The following is a 26,805-nucleotide window of genomic DNA, read 5'->3' as shown; positions in this document are numbered from 1 at the left end:
CCCCCCCCCCCACACACACACACACACATCACTGCAATAAGACAGAAGGAAAATTTGTGTTCGTCTCTCACAGTTTCTTGCTCTCCGTGCATCTGATGCTCTGTCTTTCACCTTACATTTATTTTTCACTTTGCATCCTTCACTTCTGTCTCTACTTCACATCTTTCTCTCTTTCTGTTTAACTCTCACGTTCTCTCTCTCCAACTGAAGGCCGTATCCACAGTTAAAGCTCAGGTCTGAGAGATCCGAAGCCTCTCGTTTTATTTTAGTTTGGTGATTCTTAAAAGATGCTGTAGTGCTAATAAACTGAAGATGAAACACCAGAGCGAAGTCCTGAATCAATCAACCATCCCTGTCTATGCATACAAAATGCTAAAGACAGAATAGACTGAATACTAAGACACAAATTGTTTCATTTTTTTAAGAAGGTCAGGGGCAGTTGCTATTTTTTTTTTATGCAGTACATTTGTTCAACATTAGTTACTTGAATTTAGCTGTAATCATAGTTATACAAATTGAGTCTACTGAATCCACCACAGACCACACTGGCAAAGCTTTTGGTCAAATCAGGTGTATACCTTACATCACTGATAACCACTTTGAGGGCATGCCACACATTTGAAGATTGATTTCCTGACTTCCTGGCTGTCACACACTGTTTGTCGCAGCGGACACTGAGATCCAGTTATGTTCTGTCAAGATTATGTCATCTTTCTGTGGTTCTGTGGTTTCATAAGGGCTCAAAAAACAGAGGGGAATTGAGGTCTCCTTCACCGAAAGTCGAGAAAACTTTGAGTTTACCTGATTTAACTTCTTTTTTATTTCTTTTTTTTTTTTTAAATATTGGCTTTGAGTTTAAATAACTTATAACTTTTAGCTCTGTGAACTTATTACAAGTAGCATTTTATATAGTCACAACTCAGAATTTTTATTTCTAAATTAAAATCTGTGTGCTGTAGCCACTTGGAATTTTCACTTTCGTTGTCACAATAAGTCCAGGCACATTGTTCTTCAATATCACCTGTATGACACCAGAAGGTTGCAGGAAGTGTCTGGAGTGCTGACCTAACATCACCCTGGTTTGCACTGTTTTACTTCTGATCAGAGAGAAGATCATCCGACACCTCAGATAGTTACATAACAGCCTCCATCATGTCACATTTTAAGAAACACATCTTATTCATGCCAAAGAATCTAAGTTACAGTCTCTACAGTGTAATTTGTTTGCAGTCTCTCTTTGCAGTTCTCTGGTTTTTTGGAACCTCTTCCTCAGTGCTGCCTTAACAAAAGATGTAAGACCTGAAACAAAAAAATGTAGCCTTTCCAAAGATCTATATAGCATTGCATTCATGTGCTGTGTTACTGAAAATACTCTTAGGACATAAGGAGCACACAGGGTCACTACTAAAACAGTAATGTGAAATTTCTTGCATTTAAAAATGCTCCTTTTTCAGCAGCTGAATCTTAAATCTCAGTTTCATTTATTGTGAGGCGGTGGTGCAAACCACTGAGGCTCTGTTCAAACTCCAGCAACCACCAACACACTCTGACTATAGACGACCTGCCTGGGTTAAAGCCAGGAACCTGCTGGACCCTGGTGGATACTCCACATTTCTTTCTTCTTCATTATTTAAGCAAGAAATTCCTCAGTGTTTTCAAGTGATGTCAAAAAGAGACTGACCGGCACACTGGTCAGAGGAATAGGCAATTATTCCCTATATAACATCAACTGGGTTTGGAAGACACAAACCCCTCATCACACTGACCATAAGGAATGCTTGAACTTGACCGGTGCAGAGCTCATTATTCAGCCTCTCACACGAGTCTTTGTGGATGTGGAATATCAGTACTGGACCACTGAGTCCATACTGCACTGAACTGTGATTCCATGGTAACAAAGCATACCACCTCAGGGCGGAAATGGAAATAGTGGAGGTGTACTCTAGCTTTCCTGTGACAGTGAAACTGTGACATCCACCCATTACGCCCGTTGAATGGGAAACTCAACTACTGTTTACGTCTTGGGGAATAAAACTGCACATGTGAGAAATCTGTAATAAGGGATGTCAGTCAGTGTCCACTGAGACGAAACACTTACAGTTATAAAGAAGTGAACTTACCATACCTTTGTGGCCACTCTTCATGATCAGTGGTTGCAGCTCTATCCACATTCACTTGTTCTGTTTCACTGTATCTTTGAATTGTTTAGCAACATGGATATGACACAGAGACTGATGCAGTTAACTGTGGGTTAGTAGTATTGAATTTGGCAAAAGGTGTGTGTGTGTGTGTGTGTGTTTGTGTGCGTGCATGCATTTCATGCACTATGGGCAAGGCTTCAGCTCTGGTTCTGATTAACTCCCTGTAAAAACACCTCTGTTCAGGACATCACAGCCCGTACATCACACACACACACACACACACACATGCTGCGCAGCTCCTGGAGACTCCCCGTTCACAAAGGGGAGTCTACACCCATCATTCAAAGCCTTGTAGTCCTTAAGAATGCTGACACACACACACGTTCGAATCACACTCACAGACACACACACACACACACTCATAGACACACAAAGTGCTCTGTTTTCTTAGCTTTGATACACTTATAGAGTTCAGAGGTGAGAGGGCTGGAGGTAACACCATGTTTTTCCAGAGCTTTCTAACCACCTAAATCTGCTTCTACACACACAAGGAGGTCCAGATGGCTGGGTGGAGACAAAAACACTCTCTCACACACACACACACACACACACACAGTCAAGCGAAAATACAAGTGCAGAAATCCCACATGAGAATCACTCATACATGCACATCGGAGATCTGCTACCTGACACAAGCACTGGGCTGTTTATTCACATACAGCCTCGAGCCATCGCCTACCATGTTTAATAATAATAATCCCACTCAGCACACAAATACTCCCTGTAGATTATTAGAGATGGAAACTGCCTAGGATGAGCTCACACCACTGCCCCACGAGGTGTGCATTTTTTGCGCTAAGATCCTCAGTTACCAGCTGATCGCGTCTAACTAACACATTAGATACTGCATCTACGTGATGTGGGACCTCCACCAGCTACACCACCGCCGCCACCGCAGCAGCAGCAGCAGCAGCAGCAGCAGCAGCAGCAGCGTTGCTGTAGGATACATGATACATAGTAGCTGACGTGTTCAGGTCCCCTAAATCTCAGCCAGCTGAGAGCAGTCGCATGTGATCAGTGGTTGAATTTATCACTCAGAGCCGAGTGCCGTCATCCACATGCGCATGCACCGGGGTGTGTGCATGTGTGTGTGTATGTGTGTGCGAGTTTATGGGCTCGACCCCTGCTACCTCTTGAGACACAATTGACGCTGTCTTTAGTGAGCAATTATAGCCAGAATGACTGTGAAAAAGGTCACCGCCATCCGACTATCAACACTCGGCACCAAATGCCAGCAGCGCACATCGGTGAATGTGTAATTGTGTATGCACATGTGTGTGTGTGTGTGTGTGTGTTGTACCCAAAATGCCAGCAGCCACACCATCAGCCTCAACCCCCTCCACCCCCCCTCATCAGCGCTTGTGGGTAATCTGCAGAAATCCTGCATGATTGATGAGGGAATTAGTGTTGCTAAGAAAAGCAAAGCATTATGGGAATGAGGAAGTTGTATTATTGGATATGGAGTGTGACATTAAAGGTTACACAGGCAACATTTTCGGTGTGCTGATGCGTTTGTGTTTGTGTGTGTAATACGTGTGTGTTTGGTCAAAAAGGACCATGTGCAGGACAGTTATTGATCGATGAGGTGCCATAAATCCATGTTTCCTCTTATTATTGGTCGCCAGGGTCGCAGGCACAGTAAACTCATTAACATTTGAGCTAATTAATGCTTCAATCCTGTGCGGATAAACACCTGTCTGTTAGTTTACAGTCCCTGTTGAAGCGTAGATAAATGTTAAGTCTCTCCTTCAGACTGGCACACTCCTTGGCGTACCGCTCGTATATTGATTAACCGGGTTTTGAAAGTGACTTAGTGTTTTTGTTTTTTTCATTTTTATTGAGGCTGTTCTTCCCTCTGACAAATCTGTCACACATTCAGATATGCAATGATTATTATTATTTATTCTTTTTTTTGAGGACTCTTCTGTCCATTTGAAAAAAGTTGGAAAAGATTTTTAACTTGAAACTAGAAAACTATTCCCTTTTTATGCTATTTTGGTTGTTGTTTACAGCTTAAAGGGCCCATATTTAATAAAGTGAGATTTCCATTTCTTTTTTGATTATGAAGCAGGTTTAGGTTCTATATTAATAATATAATATAATAATAAAATGTATATAACATCACTGCCCCCAGCACAGCCCACCATCAAGCCTTGCTGGATTTGTTTTCTCTGAGTGTTTACCTGAAATCTGCCATATATATTTTTTTCAGTCACTCAGAAAACAGTCTGGGCCTCTCTTCTGATTGGCTCACTGACCTGTTGTTACCAGAGCTCCAGAGAGAGACCTCAGAGAGGAGATGTAAAACTACACTGAGTGGGTTTTTTGTACTTTAAACCACAAATATATCTTCTTATAGATATCAAAACTTCAAATAAAACAAGCATAAAATATGGGACCTTTAACTAACTTGGAGATTCACAATATGAATCCTCTTGTGCCAAAAGTACAAGTTTTGCATTTCCCACCGAATTCATTAAGGGGGATTTCTTCCGTTTTTTATTTTTTTACACAGTGGTTTGGGATTTTATTTACCCACCAGGACACTCAACCTAAGACTTATATCTTAGACCTTTGAGAAGTATCCTTACTCTTAATTTTGTGGACATCACTCTGTGAACAGAATGAAAAATACCAAAACAAACTGCCAGTGTACATGGCCTTGGAAAAAAAGAAAGAAGCCTTGCTTGTCAATCATTGCCCCGAGGTAGGACAAACGTGTCAAAAGTAAGCCAGTCAGTCAATTTCATTTAGTGGTGCACAGACCAGAGGTTTTATTTCTACAGTGAGGATCCTTTTGATGCATCAGTCCCACCCCACCCCCCCCTGGATATGATGCCTTCGCTCAAGAGTTTCAAGGTTTTATTTTTCATGATGATGAAATTAGAATATTTGCCCTGAAAGTATCTGGAGTTATTCACCCTTTCTCCTGGTGAATCCCCATTGTCTCAGTCTTTATCATGGCTCGGTATATCCTTTTAAAAACTTTTTGGATTTAGAGGGACGAAGCCTCTAGGAACTTCTACGTTTTTACGGTAGCTCAGAGAGGAGTCAGGCTGCCTGTGTCGTACTCTCTCTAGTTGCTATATTAAGCAGTCTTTCGTGTTTATGAGCACAGTCCATTTCTCCCCCAGTTGCGTTGTTGTGACTCGGTATATAAACCGAGCAGGCAGGTGTGATTTTTACAGACTCTTAATATGCTCTACGCTGCCAGACACGCTGGTTTCAGCATCTAAAAAACAGCTGACCTCCAGCTACGTGCCTGCAGGATAATGCACCTCTGTCTCAGCATCATATGTTTTAATTGTCAGGATGAATAAATCACATTCAGTAACAACCCTTACAAAAAAAAAAAAAAAAACCCACATGATTCTCACATGATTGATCTCACTTTGTAAAATCTCTTTAGACACAGTTTCCTGTTGATGGTCTTCCAAACAATAATTCGAGGCATCTATTATTAGCTTCTCCTGTACATTTGATAGCTATGGTTGATGTTCCGGAGGGGCTGTAAATGCAACACTTGCTATAAATTAGAGAGCTCATTTATTACCCAGGAGTACGCTTCCTTTTATTTTCTCCGCAGACACATTTGTAATGAACTATTCTGTTTCTGACAGTTTGCTGACAGGGGGGATTCGGCTGTTTTGTTTTCGAGAGAAAGAGACACAGAGAGAAATTACATGTGTATGTGTTTGTTACATCTCTGCTTTAATCAATTAGTGATTTTTGTGAAATGTGGATCGGAATTAATTAGCAAGAGGAACTGAGTGAACATATGGCTGGTCACACAAGTTGTTATTTCAAGGGACAAAATCTCCCAACGTTTCCATTACAGGATGTTCTCTTGTGCCATTTGGCAGACCAGTGTAGTCGTGTGATTTTGGTTCTTGCACATTGTGAATGAAAAAAAGACCAAAGAAAGAGAGAAAGAAAGAGTACGTATGTGCATTTCTTTAAGAGAAGGATGCTTGTTATCTTCACACACACATACACACACGCACACACACACACACACACACACACACACACACACACACACACACACACACACTGGCCCGCCTAGTGTATTTCCCTCCTGGCTTTCCAATTTAAATGCAAATGTTCCCAAATCGGACTCCACAAAGACGCAGAGGCAAAAATCATTTGACGCAGCGATGAATTATATATTTTAATTAAGCAGCCAAAAGAATCACGCCTATTCAGCTCTTTCCCCTCCAATAAGAAATGAATAAATAAATATGGAAGACGGGAAGAAGGAGGGAATAAATGGGAGGGGTCAGGGGAGGGAAGGATGGATGGATAAAGGGAGGAGGGTTTGTATTGAGTTTGTGTGATTGCAGCGCTAACCGCCCGTGGGCTATCATTATGTGAGCGATCTGAAGCTGTCAAATTTCAAAACTGTATTGTTTGCTGATAGACGGGCTAAATACCCCCACAGTTTCAAGCGCACGCACGCACACACACACACACACACACACACACACACACACAGTTACTAGAGCGTTTGCACCCAGAGAATCCCAGATGCACATGCACACACACACACACACACACACACAAACACACACACACACACACACACATACCATTTGGGTTTTGATGGGCAAACCAGCACTTAGAAAATGAAGAGCAGAGATGGGGATTGTGATGCTCTGACAAGGGATGCAATTTTAATTTCACCCCCTGTCACTCTCCTCAATATCTGCTCAGATGAAATACATATGAACTGCCAATCACTCACACATACAAACAGACGCACACACACACGCTAAACACACAATCGTTCTCTCAGTCACATTCACGCTCGCAGACTCTCACTGTTTCTATCTTTCAAAGTCACAGGTGCGCACACACAAAGGCTCATCGCTTCATATAATGAAACTCAAAAGCAGACTTTATCTTTTCTTTTTTTCATTTTTTAAAGGCAAATGCCTCTCATTCCACTGTGAAGCATTTTTAAGATGGTTTAACTCCAACATGTAAGTTCCCCAGCTGCCTTAAAAATAAGGGAAGCGAAGTTGACTCATCATGAAGTTCAAAGTCATTTTAGGAGTTTTGGATGTAAAATGAACTGAGCTTGAGAGAAGAACTTCAACAGACATAAGATCTTTAGTTGAATCAGTTCAGTCACAATCATAATAACACTCAGATTGTTTGTCTTTTCACATATTCTCAGTTTATAGAGTCACTTTTCCATTTGAAGAACGCACGACTAAAACAACTTTTCTCACCGGTGTATGTGCGATGAAAACAACTGATGCTGCTCCCAGCGACCGTGTTAAATTAGGGAATTAATTCAACACCAACCTTCCTCGTGGTTTGGATGTTTTTCACCATTATGAGAAGAAACAACCGCGACTTGCCGTCAGATGTATTAAAGATAGACATCAAGTTTCCATCATGTCTGTCTTCTTTAGACTACAAAAAGGAAGAGTCTCTGGAGAGGTTTCACTCTGAAAAGATGAATGCCGGGAAGTCTAATATGCTAATACGCTGATGATGTTTCTTTAATGTAATGAGCTGAGTGAACTGTCAGCAGTTTATCCAGTCGACTCATTATATAACACACTTCAAGTCTGAGCAACTCATGTTCTGAAAATACGATACCTAGAAAAAAAAAAATGTAGATTTACTTATTGTTAATGAGAAAAAAGATTAGTTGACTGTGTTTCACAGTGCTGAAATCTACTCCTCTGTCATTATAAATAAAAAAACACCTGTGGATTTTTAACATTCATGTGTTTGTGTGTCTACATGTATGTTTGCACAAATAACATACAAAGAACACAAACCTTAATAGCACTATTACAGAACTTCACCCACTTTTCACTTAGAGAGTTTCCTTCTATTATTTTCCACGCAGTAAAAAGCAGCTTGCAGTGTAACTGTGCAGCAAAACACATATTAGAGCAAGTGTGATTAAAGCGAGGGTGCAAAATCTGTAAATGTTAGCTATGCAAATTGGAGTGCAGATCGGCATTCAACAGATGGAGCAGCAAGTGCAAGAAGTAGCTCAAACGTATCAACTACACATGCGACAACAACGCTCCCATGCCTCAAACAAACACAAAACAACAAGAAAAATGGATGCACACAAACATCTTCCTTCCCTGTCACTGCACACTTCAAAAAAGACAGTGTTGTTTAACCTATTAAAGCCGGTGAGAAGCGGATGCTTAAAACAGACGATTAAAATTATCCTCTATGGTTACCATTTATTGTTTACACCTCAGAGACTTTTAATATTGTTGTGCTACACAATCTAATGTATACGATTATCCACAGTTTAGAGTTTGAAATCAAATGTCATTTGATTTCCTGGTCTGCTGGAAAAGAAATAACAATGGGGAAATTTTTGAATATTTTTTTAATACAGAATAAAAACCAATTAGCTTATGATTATGTGTTTATTCTACATACTATGTCGCAGGACGCAAAGGCCAGACCAAAAGGAGACAATCGGATAACAAAGTGCAATCCTCAGGCTGTCTGTCGGCATTGTTTGCTTTCATTGCCAACGCGCAATGAATCTTGGGATTGATTGGGCCATGAAGGATGTTCTTTTTTTGGTGTTTTATTCCGTCTCTTTCTTCTGGTTTTCATAATTTTCAGACAGTGTTGCAGGGAGTAACTTGAATGCCACTGTCTTAATGATTTATAAAAAACCTCCCCAAAATCACTTTTTGTTGCTTCGACCAAAAAAGAAAAAGAAAAAAAAAAGCACACCTGAAATGTTATTTGAAAACCTCAGACTTCTTCAATTAACGAACTTGTGAAAGTTTTATGCTTTTATTTATTTTTTTGACAGAATGATTTTTGTGGTTTATGTAAATCTGTGTTTGATCTTCACTCTCATAACCTGTTTGAGTGTAAAATTATTTTCTTTTCAAACACCATTAGTTTGGTTGTTCATGAGAATCCCTCGTGTGTTTAATGTCTTCGACTGTTTCATTGCCTTTTGACATTTTAGTCTGACTGTAAAAGCTTTTTCATGTTCTTGAACGTCACTCAGCAATGCTTGCAGATATGTCTCTTTCGTTCTGGGATGCTTAAACATGGTGTAGTGGTGTTCGAGATCAACCTTAACAAAAAGAGACAGGGAGAGTGAAGGATATGATATGTAGGAGGGGATCTGAGAAATACGAAGTGAAGTGGGTGAAAAAGACTCAGAGAGAGAGAGAGAGAGGGAGAGAGGGAGAGATGGTAAAAGGAGGAGGAAGAGTAAAAGAAAAAAAAAAAGCAGCTGAAGCTAAACAAAGAGCAAGAGGTAATGGGAGATGACAGTGGTTTGTAACAGCTGGAGTCTTGCATTAAAAGAACAAGGAAATTCACTTTCCTTTCTTTGCCTCTATTTAGAGTGCTCACTCTGTTCTCCACACGCAGACACAAACACCTTACTCACAGCGAGTCTCAGCAGCGAGCAGACCCTCAGACAACCTCTGTCTGTAAGAGAGCCAACTATCTCTCCTCACTGATCAGAGGAGGGGGGTGGGGTGGGGGGTGGGAGACAGAGAAGAGGATCTGGGTTCATGCCCCCTTGTTGGCAGGCTTCCGCCCTGCTCAAGCGTCCTTGAACAGGATGGTGAATTCATACAAGCTCAAGTGGTGTAGATTTTTTATTTTTATTTATCTATTTGTTTGGAGCTGACCCTGACCTCTGACCTCATGTCTTTAAGCCATACAGAAGCAACATTTCAACATATACAATATGTTGCATATTACAGGTTAATTAGTCAGTTAGTTAAGACAGAGCCAGGCTCTGTGTTTTCCCCCGTCTCCACTTTTTGTGCTAAGCTACATTAGCAAAGTTAGCTGAGAGTGCCATCAAAAAAAAGGGGAAACAAAAGCAACTCCCAAGATGACAAACTCTTCCTTTAACTTACAAGATAAGCTCTTTAAATTAAACATCTTCAGTGGTATTGATATGCAAATGCCTTTATTTGCCAAAATTTTGCAATTTTTTGACATTAAAGGAATGAATGAAGCAAGATGGGGAGAAAGAAGAAAGACACTGAACGATAAGGAAACGGAGCAGCCTTCAACTCCTCATCTCTTATAAACAGGAAGTACCTGAATGTTAAAATTGAGGTTTTAAACATTTTACGAGGAAACAAGGAGGAAGTGGGAAGTCCGTGATGTCTTGTTGTTTCACATGAAAGCTGTGTGTTTGTGTGTGCTATACCTTTAAGAGCTGCTGGCCATAGCCCATCCCAGAGAGGATGGACCCATTAGCTGATGAACAGAAAGAGAGAGAGGGCTGTGTGTATGTGCGTATGTGTGTGTGTGGGTGGGTGGGTGTGTGTGTGGGGTGTTATACAGTGAAAAGGATAATAACAGTGAGAAGTAAAGAAAGAAAATCTTTTTTTTTTATAAAAAAGAAGGAGAGTTTGATGAGTGAGAAGGAAACAGAACAGGAAAGAGAGAAAGCTACTTCAGGGACTGTAATAGTGAAAGGAGACACTGACAGAGAGACTGAGATATTGAGATAGGACAGGAAGCAGCTATCTCTCCATCTCTTACATGGTGTCGTAGGTGTCTATGGGTCTGTCAGTCAGTCGGGACGACAGGTGGACACTCTCGCTCGCCGGCCCTCTGCCTCTCTGTCTGTCCCCCTTGCACGCGCTCCTCCAACGCTGATGACTTTGCTGTGTGTGTGTCTACAGATGGCAAACCTTGTGACATCGTTGTGCTGTGTAGTTCTGGCCGCGGTGGTGGTAGCCTACGCTCAGAGACGCAGTCAGCTTGGTGAGTATGCATTTTTATCTTCATTACCGCTGTCCCTCCTCCGTGCTGAGGCCCCTCTCTGTTTCTCCTTCTTCGATTTTGTTCCGGTCGACCCAGGCGGGACGGTTAACCTTGAATCTATTCTACTGTGCTCTTTTCTTCCCCTCAACTTTACTGTTACCCCACCGTGTCCCACTCTACTGTATTATCTCTCCTTTCCTCTACTCCAGTGCTCACTTAATCTCTTCTATACTTAGATACCCTTCTTCCTGCTGATGGTTTCTGTTGTTTTATAATACTGACAAAGCCAGTCATCTTTCTTTTTTCTATATAAACTTGATTTTATGTGTCTTGAGATCATTTGGAGAAACAAAAATTGCTAACCTTACTTTCTTTCTGCTTTTGTTTTTTTACATTGTGATTTAGTTGACCACTTGTGGAGCTAGGGTTAAGATTTTGTTGTATAGTTCCAGATGTTAGCCAAATACTTCGGTGCGTGTGATTTCGGTTTGAACTGCCGTGGCTGTTTATTCGCCGTGAGGTCAGCAGTTAAAAAAGCAAAATGTACCAGTCACTCACAAACAGAGAAACAATATCTGACCCAGTCTTCTAGTCATCCCTCACTGCCTGGTGCTAATATTTTGGCCACATTGCCAAGGCTACCTCCATAACAAATAAGGATTCAACAAAGAAGCCAGTCAGGTCAACTGATGATCATGAGCGTGTTTCAAATGATTTGTGTGCTGAGGTTTAGAGGGAGAGAAGAGAAGCTGAAAAGACCTTCATAATGCAGTGACTGCTTTTCTGAGAATTCACATAGGATGCATGACCATAAATTAGAGCATGTGTGTAAATGGTGTGTGTGTGTGTGTGCTTAACAGGGGAGTCAATTTGTCACTTGACTTTTAGTGGAGAGTGGCTATGGCTTATTAGCCAATGAGGCCAGGTCTGTTCAGCTCACCCAAAGAAAGAGTCTTAGGAAGTCAGAAAGTCCCCAGTGACGCACATCACAATGTCACGAGGGTCATACTACACACACGCACACACACACACACACACACACACACACACGCATTAACTGAGCAGAAATGGCTTAGGGAATAGGAATGTTGTCTTTGAGGAAGTGAAAGTGAAAGAGGGAACCAAAAAGGATACAAGAAAACTGGACGAAATTGAAAAAATAGAGAAACGATGGGAGGGAAATGGAAGCGGACAGACGGACAGATTGAAAATGAAACTCAGGAGGAATAACAATTGATGCTTGATGGGGAAGAGTCCAGGTTAAAGCACGGAGAAAATAAGTGTTGTGTGTTGAAAGCCTAAGACTACTACTACTACTTTATTTTAATACAACTTTAGTCTCTTAAAATAAATGGAAATCAAGTTAAACTCCTGAACCTCATTGTATATGTTCTCAATATTCTTTTCAGCTTAAAATGTAGCTGTATCGTGATGATCGATCTTTATCTATTTTTATTTTTGGTGTTTTTCAGATGAGCTGAAAGAAGTGAAGGGAGAAAAAGGTGAAAAGGCAGGACTGCAGGGAATAACAGATATAGATAGAGCGAGGAATGAATAACATGAATAGAAGAAAGAGAGCTGTCAGTTCCGTCTTTGGGAAGAATTGTATGTGTGTGTGTGTGTGTGTGTGTGTGTATGTGTGTGTGTGTGTGAGCAAGCGAGCACTGTAGTGTAGCTGTCACTGTCTATCACTTGCCTTTGTTTTCTGTGCTACATGGGACCAGCTGCCACACACACATACACACACACACACACACGCCTGCAACATGAGTGCACAAACCTATACAGAATTACAAATACAATATAACACACAAATACCCAAATATGAAAAGCAATCATAACAAAGGCATCACCAAATATCAATAATATAGTAATAGTATTGCCAGATATACCTTTGCCCCCAGTATCATGTGCACACATACACACACACACACACACACACACACACACACACACACACACACACACACACACACACACACACAAACACACAGTGAGAGAAAGAGACTAACACATGTGCACACACACATACATATTCAATACAAAGGGATGGAATGGGAAGAACTCTCTTATTAGGTTTGACTCAGTTGTACAAAATGCACATGTGTGTACCTATGTGTGTATGTACCATCTATGTGTGTGTGTGTGTGTGTCTGTGTGACATAGAGAGAATGGGAAATCCATTTGAGACGTCATAATTAATGGCAGCAGTGCATTGCTGAACAATGAGAAACACTGGTGGAAAACATTTACGAACAAATAGATACATGCGCCGCACATATAGAAATCAATGTTGTCTGGATGATGGAGGGACGGGAAGTAAAGGAGAGACAGACAAGGGAGAGAAAGACACAAAGAGATGACAGACAGACAGAAGGGATGATAGAGGATCGACAAGTATGGCAAGAACTCATTCAAAAAAAAATAAAATAAGGAAAGAAAATCATGTGTGAAGTACAGAGTCAGATGGAGCACATGCATGAAGAAATACCCTTTGATAAAGATTTGATTAATGTCAGAAAAGCTGTCATTATCCCTTTGTGTCAAGTACACATTATCCATAATCCATGCTTTGATTCAAATATTAAATAAATAAATGTTTCTAGAAAAAAAAAACAAATCCAAATGTGATTATGAATTCAGGAATAATCAGAGTAAGTGGTTGCGATGAGACTTAAGAGTCATTTCATATGAAGCATGAACAGAAATCTCAGAAAATAAACAGATAAAAACTGTTTTACCTCTTATTCAATGATTCTAATACTGGAGCGAATAAAATGAAATAAAAAATCTACTATATGAATGGATTTGGATTAGTTATTAAAATCACATTAAGGCCTGAGAAGCAACATCTGACATGTAAATGATCCAGTATTTCATGGGCAAATATCGCTGTATGTCATTCACTGTGTATTTCCACTAATGCTGCATAATTCAGCAACTGGACTTTTTCCTCCCAAGTATAAAAACTTTTTATAAGTTCATTGAGTGTGTCATTTCCATTCAGCTTTCGTGATGTGATTGATTTGAAGAAAAAAAACTCTTGGATAGAAACCCCAGCAAAGGAAACAACAGTCTCATAATGAAACCCCACTTGACAAAACAAAAAAAGCAAAAGAAAACGAAAATAATTGAAAGCTTTAAACCCGCAGAGAAAGGGAGTGAGACTTCCTTGAACATGAATTTGATTTTTGATTGCCAGTGAAAAACAGACGACGAGATGGTAAGAGGGGGAATGGGAAAGATATTGGGTAGGTGGAAAAGAAACAAGGCAGACACAGGAAACGACATGAGAGAATACAGAACAGATGACAGACGAAGAGACAAGAGTGAATTTCCTTGAATATTTACAGCTCTTAGCATCTATGTTAACAACCATTTCCCTGCTGTCCTCAAGCAAGATGCTGAATGTCAACTAGTTCCAGACACGCTGTGCTGATCCGCTGACCCTGACCTCTGAACCTCCTGTGGTCAGGTTGGAGGAGAAAGGGAAAAAAAGTCTTTCAAGAATTAACAACCTAATTTTATTCAGTAGTATTAGATAGACAACAGATTGCTTTGCCAGCACAGTCTCGTGGTGATGAGATGAGTTAGCCTCTATCAGTATTTGCCAGTTGCCAGGAGGTAAAGATGATAATGACGGTGGTATTGTATTGTCAAATACTTCAAATCTATTCTGCTATACTGGAATTATATTATATATACATATACATATATATATATCTATATATATATATATATATATATATATATAAAATTATATTATATTATATTATATTTGTGAAGACCTCTAAAACTTCACTGCCAGGAGGTGAGTGCGTCGTCTAGTGTTTGGATTACTTGAAGAATTGACTATCCAACTGATGACTTAGGCTATGAAAAACGAGAATGAGAATCCCTTCTTATGGTCTTCACACACAGACGCAGTTAAAAACTGAATTTTCAAATGAAACAAAACACATTACTCATTGCTGCTCTGGATGTCTCTGCTTCTTCCAGATTATTCTATTTCAGCAGTGATACCATCATTCACATTACATACAAAGTGAATCCTCTCATGCATGGAGAACCTGATGATTGATCACTTACATAGCCAAAATAAACCTTACTTTCTCTCGCTGTTTGTCTTAATCCTTTTTTGTCTCTTTATATTCACCTACTCCTCCCTCACCCTTCTCTCTCTCTGTCTTTGGTTCTATCTTATTTTCAATCCTGAGATACACCAGAAAGTTCCTAGTCAAAGCAATACAATGCCATTAACGAGGTGCCTTACACAGTAAATACTGAGAACAAGCACAACACGAATATCAATGAGCAAAGTACAAGAACAATCAATAGAAAGTGGAGGAAGGCAGCAAAATAAATTAAGAAAATTAAATACAGCATGAGGGAAGTAGGGAAGCAATTGGGATTGTTTACTCAGAGTTTGAGTGAATTTTGTATTTTGGTTTTATTATAACTGCAGTTACATCTGCTCCTTCACCACCGTCTCTTCCTTGTAGTGTGTGTGTGAGGGAGAGTGTATGTGAGAGAGAGAGGAAGTGTGTGAATGCAGTGACATCATGCTTTTCACTGAGAGAGCATGTTATTTATTGGAGTCCATATCCTGATTGAGAGACGAACGTTTCCACTCATAATCATTCCCCCCAGCTCTCCGTCTCCCTGCCACTATGTCTTCATGCCTCTCTATTTCCCTTCCCCCTCACCCACTCGATACTTCACCCTCTTCCTCCACTTCACCGTCCACATCATCCACACTTGTTACCCTCCCATTTTCTCTTCATTTTTGTCAGCCTTCTCTTCTTTCTTCGTCTCTCTAAATTCTATATATTACCTTATCTCTCTGGATCTTTTTTTTCTCTTTATGCCCCATTTCTATCTCCACCTCCTCTTCTCCCACCCTCAATCCATCACCCAAATGGTCAACAGCAGATTTATTGGCCATGACATCATTTGCCACTGACGCTACACCGCCGTCACTAAATGTTTTTGTGTTTCCTTTCTGCCCTCTACTGAGCTTCTTTACCTCACATTGATTCCATCTAATTACTATGGACAGAGGAGAGAGAGCGGAGGAGAGGCAGCGAACAGGAAAGAGAATGAATGAGAGACAACAGGAGAGTAAGCGGTTAACTCTCACACTAATTCTATGGTATTACAGCTGTCAAAGCTGTATTTATTTCTTAAGGATTTGACACGTGCTGCCATGACTTTCCAACATGCCTGGGCATGCGCTTTGCTACTCTCAGACTTATTTATCCACACCCTTGTGAATGGATCATGTTAAATGTTCAAATTAAATTAATCCTTGTGATTTTTTTTAACCCCCCCTCTATTGTGCATGACAGCCAAGTCTAATCTAATTCATGTGCATGTGCACATGCTCATGGGCGGATGTAATTAGCATTAATAGCTATGGACTCCAAAAGTGAGTTGTCGGATGGAAAAAGGTCTTTCTTTCTCTTTTCACTCATTAAACACAGTCCATACATGTTATTATGTGAGTATTTTTATTTACTGTTGCTTATAGTCTAAATAGAAATGTTGGATATCAGAAGAGAGACTGCTGTAATTGCAGGTGCTCTACTGAGTGAAATTAAGTAGCTTTTTAATGTAATGAGTTTTTTAAGAGGCCATTTGTAAGTTTTCTCTGCTGAATGTGGTTTCTTCTAGGAGCATGTGGTAGTGATTGTGGCTTGATAAGAACCTCAGCCATTGTTGCCTGTATAACAGAAGAGCTAATAACAAGACAGATTGGAAGCTACAGTGTAACAAGACGGAGGCTAGCTGGTCAGCAAACTAACTGATGGCTGTAGGCGCCTTGGTGGCTCACCTGGAAGAGCACCTACCACATAGGCTAAGTACTAACTGCAGCCGCCATTGGTTTGAATCCAACCTGCTGCATGTCATCCCCTCTCTCTCTCCCTGACCTTCCTATCATTCACTCACTGTACAGTGCACATAGGAATAAATGCAAAAATACCTGAAAAAATAACTTTAAAAAAAAACAAAACATTGGCATTGCTTTCCACCACTGGAGGCAGCTCCTGGCAAGTAAAAGTATTAACTTTGTTGCTGAACTCATAACGTTTCTTCTAGACTGGTAGGTAAACGGATGTTAATGCTAATGTGGGCTAGGTAGCATTAGCATATCTTAAGAATAGCTCCTTTAAGTATTCCAAATGCATGAATTGCAAAGTGACTTACCATTATACTTTTTTGGTTCAGTCTGGAGGGTTTATCATGTAGGTTTGATATCCAAGTGATTTTCATAATAAAACAAAACAAATACCACAAAAGGGATGCAAAGAAAAAAAAATCTTACATGAACATGTACAGTATATTCACATAGAGTAAGAAAAATCACCACAAGTAAAGTAAAATCAATGGGTTTTGATGACAAGACAATGAGAGAGGTTGGACTATTAAGTTCACAGACATAATTCAGGACATGTCCGCCAAACTAAAAGCTCTCATGATGAAAGGACTTGAAATATTAGCTGCTGTTTGTCATTTGTGTTTCTGCATGCTTTTAGAAGTACAAAAGACAAATCTAGACAACTAAATGTGATCCATTATTCATGGATTTCAACCAAACTGTGATGTGTCATTGGAGGAAGCAGACAGCTGCTGTAAATAAGCAAATAAGCACATAAATTGATGTCTGTGTGAAGTGTGTCTGTTTGTCTATATGTGTAAGCCGTGCATGTGCCGGCAGGGAACCTTGTTTGTGCTCATTATCTTGAGTAGCACTCAGTGTAATCAGTGTTTCCTGTTTGGCACAGTCTTTGTATTAAATTCAAGATGGAGCTCAACCAATTGATTGACTGACTGGATTGGCAGATGGATTACAGTCTGACTGACTGGATGACTGGCAGAGAGGCAGAGTAAGGTAATACTAATCCCATTGAGTCATGGCTTTGAAATGCAGAAAATAAGGTAAACATGTCTATGATGTTGCCAACAAAAAAGAAGCAAAAGCAGAAAAAAAAAAAACCCAGAAAATAATAACACCTTTAAAGTGAAAGCAAAAAATCCCATTTACGAAAATTTGTGTTCATAAGCAAACGTGAAGCCGTGCAAACATCCTGAGTTTTTTATAATTTCTTTGTACACTATAAAGAAACTGAGAATCTTGTATATGGCACAAGCTGAATACTTTTAAATATGGTACTTTTACACCTAATTTAATATACTGCATATTTAAGCAGTAAGTGTGTGTATAGCTTACAGTAATAAACACCACTACTGTATAGTTGATTTGGATGGGTGGTTGGCTTGATGGAAAAACAAAACAGTAGACAATGATTTGGCTGACAATTTCTTGCTCAATGTAACAGTATTGCATCCCTACTGTAGGAAAACCAGCCAGACAGACTGGCTGGCCAACTGAGGGTCTCTCTGTTTGCAGAGAGTCTGAGAAGATACAACAGCAGATAGAGCGGTTGGTTGACACTGATACAGAGGTTATGTTGTTGATAGGCTGGCTAGATTATGGTACTGGATGTTTAAAAGAGTGGTTGGAGGTATTTTGAGGAGGGAAAGAAAGAATGATAATAATTATACATTGCAGTACTAATGCAATACACTGTCAGTGGCATTTTCAAGGGAGGGGGAAGGGATAAGATGTTGCAATGAAAGCTACACAGAGAGGAGCTACAATGGGAGCCTTATAAAAAGTGAAGAGGACAGAATATCAAAAACATTATTAGTTGAAACAAGATCAAATCCTGACAGGTAGAGAACAGAGAAGCTGCGGCTCCAACATCATAGTCGGTGAGTTTATAGCTACATACTTTGGCAGGTGAGCTGGCACCAGGGCCTGCATTAAGACCTGAAAGAGCTAGTTGTATGAAATGTTTTGCTGTTCATCATACAAATAAACGTACAAACCTATGTATGTTTTTTACTGAGTCCAAGTTCCTCATGCACTTATATAATATATCCAACCGTCCATTTTTCTGAATTGTATGGGGATGGGTAGCGGTGGCAGCATGTTTAGCAAGTTAGTCCAGACATCCCATTCCCCAGCAAAGTTTTCTAGTTCCTCCTGGGGGATTCCAAGGTATTTCTGGCCCAGATGAGATATATAATCTCCTCAGTGTGTTCTGGGTCTACATTCAGCACTCTTACCAGTTAGATGTTTCCGGAAAACCTCCAATGGAGGGCACCCAGGAGGCATCCTGATCAGATGCCCGAACTGTCTCATTTCAAGATGAAAGAGCAGTGACCAGATGTCCAAGCTCCTTACCCTGTCTCTGAGGTGTGAGCACAGCCAGGAAACTCATTTCAGCCACTTGTATTCGATTTCTCTTCCTTTAGGTCACTACCCAAAGCTAATGACCATAGGTGAGGGTTGAAACATAGATCGACTGGTATAACAAAAGCTTTGCCTTCCTGCTCAGCTCTCTCTACACCACAACAGTCTGGTATAACGCCTGCATTACTGCTGATGCTGCACCAATCTGCCTGTCAATCTCACGCTCCATTTCACTCTCAGCTGTGAACAAGACCCTGAGATACTTGAACTCTGTCACTCAGGGCAGTAACTAACTCCTTACATGGTAGGCGCAATCCACTGTTTTCCACCAGAGGAGAATGTGGCCTCAGACACATTCAACGACAAACCGACGACAAAGTGTGCATTGAAGGTTGCAGAAGCACACTCTTCTCCTCTTACACAATGCCCAAGGCGAAAACCCAAACAATGTATGTAGACTTGCACATTTACATGCAATACTGTGAATAAAAGCAGATGGGGGTTAGGGTTGTAGTTCGACAAAATCTTTTCAAATGTGAATCCAGTATCATATCTGCCAATCAAATCTGAATCCATTTGAATCTTCAAGTGTTATCAAGGCAGTATGGGCTCCACTTTTAGCAACTATAAGTAATGGCATCCAAAAAAAATGTATCTGGGACATTAAAATATGTGCCAGATATGAAATTGTTTTACTAGAGAAGACTGACCTCTCTGTTGGTCTTTTTGAAAAGCAAAAATTCACAGTCCACTTGTAATTGTAGAGTGGTTATTATCTTCATCATCATCATCATCATCATGTTACAGTACTCATAGAATACTCAATGTTAATTTCCAGCCACAGTAAATTAATATGGATATTTTATCAACCTGAAAGTGGATCCAAAACGGAACTGGCATCCGGAACACAACCCTAATGAGGAGGCCCCCCTCTAAACACATGGAAACACAATCATCCACTCTGTCTTCCAGCCTGTGTTTTCCCTCCTATATGTGTGTCACATGCCATGAATTTGAGTGAGAGGCAAAAGACTAAATGTGAGATATGAGAAAACAAATATTCGTAGAATCCATTATTGTGTAGTAGTGAATGGTCTGTAATTGGTCCTGGATAGACACAGGGTTCCCGACTGTCTGATAAAATCGGTCTGGTAATGGACCATTTCCAACCAATCGCAGTCCTTTATGCTAAGATATGGAATCTCGGAATCTCACTGTCTGAGCCGTGTGTTTGCATGATGTCTGTGTATGAGTGTGTGTGTGTGTCTTGTCCAGCGCCTTTAACTCATTAATCTTTTAGAAGGGATTCCCAGTAAAGCTTTGATCAAGGCTCTCTCTCTCTTTTTCTTTTTCTCTGATGGCTCCTTCCCAAAAGTCTGAAGCAGTTAAAAATACTGTACATTCACATGAACATATCAGTTCAATGTCACTCACAAAACCCTTAAATAAGCGCAGAGGCTGAATGAAGAGAATATATTTTGATCTGTCCATCCTAAAGTATTAGAGTCATGATACCTACTCTGTTCATCTTATTACTGTGTTTTCGTCTTCCTGACCCTGGTGTGTTGGCAGATGATATAGATTTAGTACTGAAGATTGCAAGGATGATTAAAAGAGTTTGTTTACTGGTGACACTGTCAGTTTAGATGAATCTTGTTATGGCATTGAATGCTTTGCATCTGGCAGATGAATGCAGTGAGGATTTTAATGGTAAAAATGACTTCGAAAGAAGTAAAAAAGAAATAAACGAGAAACGCTGCTGATATTGATGACTCGCAAAATGAGGCTTTAAGGTCACATAAGCAGGTTTTTGCTTGCTCTTTTGTTTATAAGTTTAGTTGTTAGTTAAGTTAAGTCGATTGGCCCCAGTTTGATACAGATCTATCAGCAGCCCTATTCCGAAGTCACAGATGGATAGTGTCATTTCAACTACAGAGATATTAGTTTATTGAACACTGTATATAAATCACACTCCCTCATCCTCAGTGGGAGAATAATGACCATGCTTGAGAAAGCAATATCTTGTCTGACTCACAGAACTGTTTTAGAAAAGGCAGGGCCCGTATTGACCACATTTGTACAAAATCATTGTCAATAAATTCTTTCTTTGAGCTACTGATTGTTTTTGTATTAAATTTCAAACTGAGTTTCTTTGGGAAAGACAAACAAAGCCTCTAACCTCTGACCCCACCCCCCCCTCATTTCATCTGAATCCCTCTGATATGGCCTTCCAAAATTGAAAAGGAACACAATACGTGAGATGTGCACATGAACACAATTGAGCAATGAGCTCTCTTTGCTGTCGTCCTTCCGCCTTGCTTTATCTCTCCACACTCCTGTCTCTGTCTCCATCATCTCTCCCTTCTCCTACCCCTCCACCTCTCTTAGAATAACTTTCATTAACAACACCCGACAGACAAAAGACAAGGTCCTTGATGCTTGACATTCAGCGACTGTTAAGTCAAAGTCGCCAAGTTCCTCTATTCTGTTGTTTTCTTGGTTTTTCGCTCTGCATGCACTTCTCTCTTTCAAACACACTCTTAAGATGAAAGTGGAGGCAGGACGAGGAGGACACACAGGTGAAACTGTATCAGTCAGTGTATACACTCTCATTTTGGCTCACACAATTCATTAAAAGAACCAAATAATATGAGAGTGCTAGCATTTCTGTGTGTGTGTGTGTGTGTGTGTGTGTGTGTGTGTGTGTGTGTGTGCGTGTGTGTCTCTGTTGCCTAATGTGAGTCATTTATGGAAGTGTATTCTAATGAGGCTTACAGCAGGTCACAGCCAGCCAGTGTTTAATGACAAATAAATGGTGAACAGAGTGCTGCAATGGCTTTAGGGTCAGACAGCATTTAGCGTTTTGGAGCTGTGGCAATAAATTATGTTACTGAGTGTTGAGTCATGAACAAAAACACACCTACAAAAAAATTATAATAAAAGATGGACACATGCAGTATACAGCTTCTTATATTCTAATTGTGACGAATGTTACTTTAAGAATGGAAATGATCATCTACTGTAATTCATCAGGCATGTTAGCGTGTGTGTGTGTGTGTGTGTGTGTGTATGTGTGTGTGTGTCTAGTATAAGTACTCCTCGTAATCCTGTCAGGAATTTTTCAACCACCGCTTCAGTGACCTGACACCATATTGTATGTGTGAGTGTGTGTGTTTGTGTGTGAGTGTGTGTGTGTGTGTATGTGACTCCTTAGATACAGGTGTTTCTATTTCTACTGTGTGCGCCAGTGTTAATGTGTGGGAGAGACTCAGTGTGTGTGCACGCTCTGCCATGTGTGTGCATATACGTGTGCGTGTATGGTTCAGTGACTTTTTACATGTGGTTGCTGTAATGCCCTGATTAACTTTCCACTACCCTGTTGTGCAGCTAAACGAGTGTGTGGGTGTCCGCTTGTTTGCATCTGTGTTGGAGCATAATTGTAGCGGAGGGAAATACACGTACAAGTAAAGCAGAGGTAAATATTTGGGGGGATTAGGAATTATAAGTTTCAAGTTATTAACCTTACTTTGGAGGGAAGCGGTAGTTCTAACATCCTGTGATTGGCTCTTAGGCGTTTCAGTATATTTCCAATTACTGCGCCATACAAATATAAACCTCAGCACTTTTTTTCACCATGCTGTGCAAAAGGCCTCCTGAGTATACATAGTGATAGCCTACATTATTGTATGGTTTATTTATACTTAATTTAGTATTACATCAGTTGCTCCTTTGCTTTCACAGTGCAGTTAAACGCTCAGTGCTTTAAATGTAATAGTACTGCTCATGATATTTTCTAAAACAAATAAACAGTACAGTGTAGTAAAATAGTTCTTTCTCTTCCTATGTTAAAGCAAAGGTAGCTCAGTGTTCTTAATGCATCCAACTGTCTCACTAATGTCCCCTGTGTCCCAAAGACAGTAAAATAGATGTGCTGAAAATGGTTTCAGAAAAGCTGGTGTTTCTTTTTTGGATGAAATAAAAATCCTGCTCTCCTGGTGTTTGAGAGCGAATGCTCAGGCTGAGGCAACAGTGAAAACAAGAGAACCACCTGCGCTTGAAAGAAAGAAATCAACTTAACAAATCAATTCATTTTAGTCATTAAAAAAGGCTTTTCATTTGTAGATGAATAGAATGTCCCCTCTATTGATTTGAGTGACCATTTGCAAGATGGATTTTGTGTTTCCAGAACCATTTTGTTGATTCCAAACCATTAAATCTCAAGTTGTGTTTTCTTGTGCCATTAAAATCACTGAGCCCCCAATAGTTCCCCCAATTCCTCCTGATAGACTGTTCAATAAGTTAATGTTGCCAGGAACCTAATGTAATTCCAGCCAGTATGAGCGGAGTTTTGGCTAATGTTGCTTCGCAATAAAACTTTGTTCCAAGACATTGGAAGTGAATCACCAGAGGCTTAAAAGGGGTCTCAGACCCTTCAGTGGTGCAACACTTCTAAATATACACATTTAATTTGATGTATTGTGAAGAGAAAAAGCCTTCACTGTGACGCATTGTGGCGAGAAAGTAGAAGAGTGGCAGGGGGAAAAGATTGCCATTTATCACATTGAACTTCAGTTTAATTTAATTCAGTTCAACTTTATTGTCATTCCTCTCAACTAAAGTCATTCCGCTAAAATCAAGTGCGCGAAGAAACACAAAAAAGAAACAACTTTCTGAGTGCAATGAAGCAAAAGGAGAGTGGAATGAAAACACAACAGTGAACGCCAAGACGGAAACTAGAAAAGAAGACAAAACAATGGAACCCAATACCAACAGTAAAGTGAGAGTAACTGGTGCATAAGATTTAATAATAACAGTAATACCACATCCTGGATGTACCTATTAAGGCGCTGGGGAGTGTATAGAATTTAAATGTTGCATTCAATCCAAACAATAAGTCAAAAATAAAACTGATGACACTGCCTCAGTGTATTATGTTGGGAAAATGAAAATGAGGCAGATAACTGTGCGTTTGACAGATTAAAGCCTCAGGAAACTCATTTGACATATTAAAAAAGAAATAGTTAGAAGAAGGACATTGCCCTAACCTCCTTTAGTCTGAGGCCCTCACAGGAGCAGCAGTCGATTAAAAGAAATAATAAAATAAACATAAAACATAAATGTCTTTGCAATAGTACCTGGAGTGGATTTTTTAGCTTTGAATATTTTGAGTTCTTGTTTTTCTGTCTGGAAAAGATCTTTTTTTTTTTTTTTTTTTTCTTATTTTGCAGTTTGAAATGACAAAGGTTTGTCTTGTACCGTCACTTGGCGCTTGTGTCTCTGTCAGTTTGTATTTCTTTAGAAAAACTTTTTGAAAAGAGAACGTCTAGGTATACGGCAGCGCCGTAAGCCAATACCCTTGTAGTGAAAAAAGGAAGCCACGTTGGCTGAAAAAAAAGGGAAACAAAACAAAAAGAAAAACATTACAACATTTCTGAAAGAGATGTTCGTCCTTGTAGAGGAGAAGCAACAAAAGAGAGTAAAGCAGAGGAAGTAGGAAGTGTGTGCATATTTGTGTTCATGTCCATCTTCAAGAGTGAGTGTGTGTATGTGCGTGCGTGCGCGAGTGTATTTGTGTATTTCTTGCCCATGACTTTGTGGAAGGACAGTTCTATCTCCCTCAGTTGAAGTGTGATTTTCTGTGGAAGAATGGATACATACAGAAAACCATTCGCTTCCCAAACCCTCATACTGTATTGTCTAGGGACAATAGCCTCTCTTCACTCCTTTCAAATTCAAATTCCCGTAGCTTTCTTGTCCATCATGCTGACAAAACACTGACTATAGCTCTGAGATATTGAAAGTCCGCAGTGCCTTAAAGAATAGTGACAGTGACACACACACACACACACACGGGATGAAAAATATGCACATATATAAAACCCGCACTAACTTATTCACATTTTGTTTTTCTCATATGAATTTCTATGCGAGTTCCTACATTGGCTACAATCCATTGGGGAACCTTTGAGTCATTGGGTGACGACTATTTACACTGCAAAGCAGCTTCCTCGATGCATCACCTTGTGCAAGACGGTGTTTGTGAATCTGTAATCTTTGAAGGTCAATCCAGCAGTAAAACAGAAACATTTGGAGCTGTTGTCAATCAATGTAGTTGAAATGCCCTGTTAAAACAAAACCTGCACCAGCTAACTGGCTAACTAGTAGTAGCGATGTGGTTTCCATGGTGCGGAGCCGTGTTACCAGTTCACTGAACCTCACCGCCATGCCGACAAATAAAGTACATGTACTACACATACCATTATCACTAGAGGAGGCAGAGGAGTAACTAAACACAGAACAAGAGAGAGCAGGAGAGCGAGAGGGAGAGAGAGAGAGAAGCCATCGCTGACTGCTAAGATAAAGTAACTAGCAGACCTGAAGAGCGTATAAACAGCTGGATTAGCGAGAGAAAGAGAGCTGTGAGTGATTGAACGGAACTAATGTACGTTTAAATATACATCAGTAATTAGCCACTGTAAAAAAATAAATAATAAAAAAAAAAGCTAAAATAGCTGAACATAGCAGCAACACCTGCCAACACCAGCAACCGGAAGTGACTTACCGCAGCACATCAGCACGTTCTGTTTATTTCACAATTAAAAGAAAACCTAAAAAATGTTCTAAAAGTAATAGAAAAAATAGAAAATCCTGTCTCAGTCTGAGAAGTAGACTGCTCCACTTTGCTGGAAAATACAAACATAAATTCATTCAGCACAAGTGGTTTACTACTTGAAACACAAGATGGGATTCTGAAAATAGTGGGTGCTGAGATTTCAGTGAGTGTTTTTTGCCTCAAGTTCTTGCAAATGGCGTGATGGCCTAATGGTTTGGGAGATAGTTCCATTATTAATAGATAACAGTCTGGCTCTGTACAATAAACACATGCCCTTAAGCAAGACACTGAAGCCCAGCTTGCTCCATCATTGTCAGACATGCAACCGAGGCGCTGCCTTGGGACATCACATTGCATAATCCGCCAGGACTAACAGGTCATTATACAGTGTAATGTCCTATCATAGCCTAGGTGGCCCGCCGTGGCATTGTGATGAGGTATCTCATTTAGACACCAGAAACTGGGTAATGTCATCTGCAGATAAAGTGCTAGGAGTTTCCCCAAAAAACAAGGTGTGTGGAGGTTTGTGCTGAGCTGGAAAAAAGGTGCACCTGCTACCAACTACTGAGCAATTACAAAAATACTGGAATTACAGATTACAGATCCTAATGGATAATAATAATAATAATATTGATAACACACTTCATCTCCCACCACTTCCAAGATGTCAGTGAAGTTCTCCTGGGTTTAACCTCATTCTTCAATGATTTAAAACAATTTCACACCATTTTATTTAGTCAACTTTCTTCAGCTGCTACTGTTTAGAAGGCATTCCATGTATTACAAGTTTGGCTTTATTTTGAAATAATAATGGCAAGTAGTAGTAATTTGATACAGATATGGTGCTGAAAGTCGGGTTGGCATTCAGGTACTGTCATTACATTGTAATGATACGCAGCCCTTCGTGCTGTAAGGGTCTGTGTGCAATTTGAAACTGATAAAATAAAACACAACACTATACTTAGGGCAAAAAATAACCTAAA

At 40.0% G+C, this 26,805-nt stretch overlaps 1 protein-coding gene across 3 annotated transcripts in view; it reads left to right on the top strand.

Moving 5' to 3' along the window:
• Window positions 1-26,805, top strand: part of cntfr (ciliary neurotrophic factor receptor) — a 233,737-nt gene that overhangs the window by 81,843 nt on the left and 125,089 nt on the right. For all 3 annotated transcript variants that reach the window (XM_023407283.2, XM_087174242.1, XM_023407284.2), the window contains one exon: window positions 10,868-10,949. In XM_023407283.2, the coding sequence (XP_023263051.2) occupies window positions 10,868-10,949 (82 nt within the window). The remainder of the gene's footprint in view (window positions 1-10,867; window positions 10,950-26,805) is intronic.

Source organism: Seriola lalandi, unplaced genomic scaffold (genome assembly GCF_002814215.2).
Source record: "Seriola lalandi dorsalis isolate HSWRI2012SDOR001 ecotype SW California unplaced genomic scaffold, Sedor1 jcf7180002054332, whole genome shotgun sequence".
NCBI classification, from domain to species: domain Eukaryota; kingdom Metazoa; phylum Chordata; class Actinopteri; order Carangiformes; family Carangidae; genus Seriola; species Seriola lalandi.
This window is presented reverse-complemented; position numbering and strand designations above follow the sequence as displayed.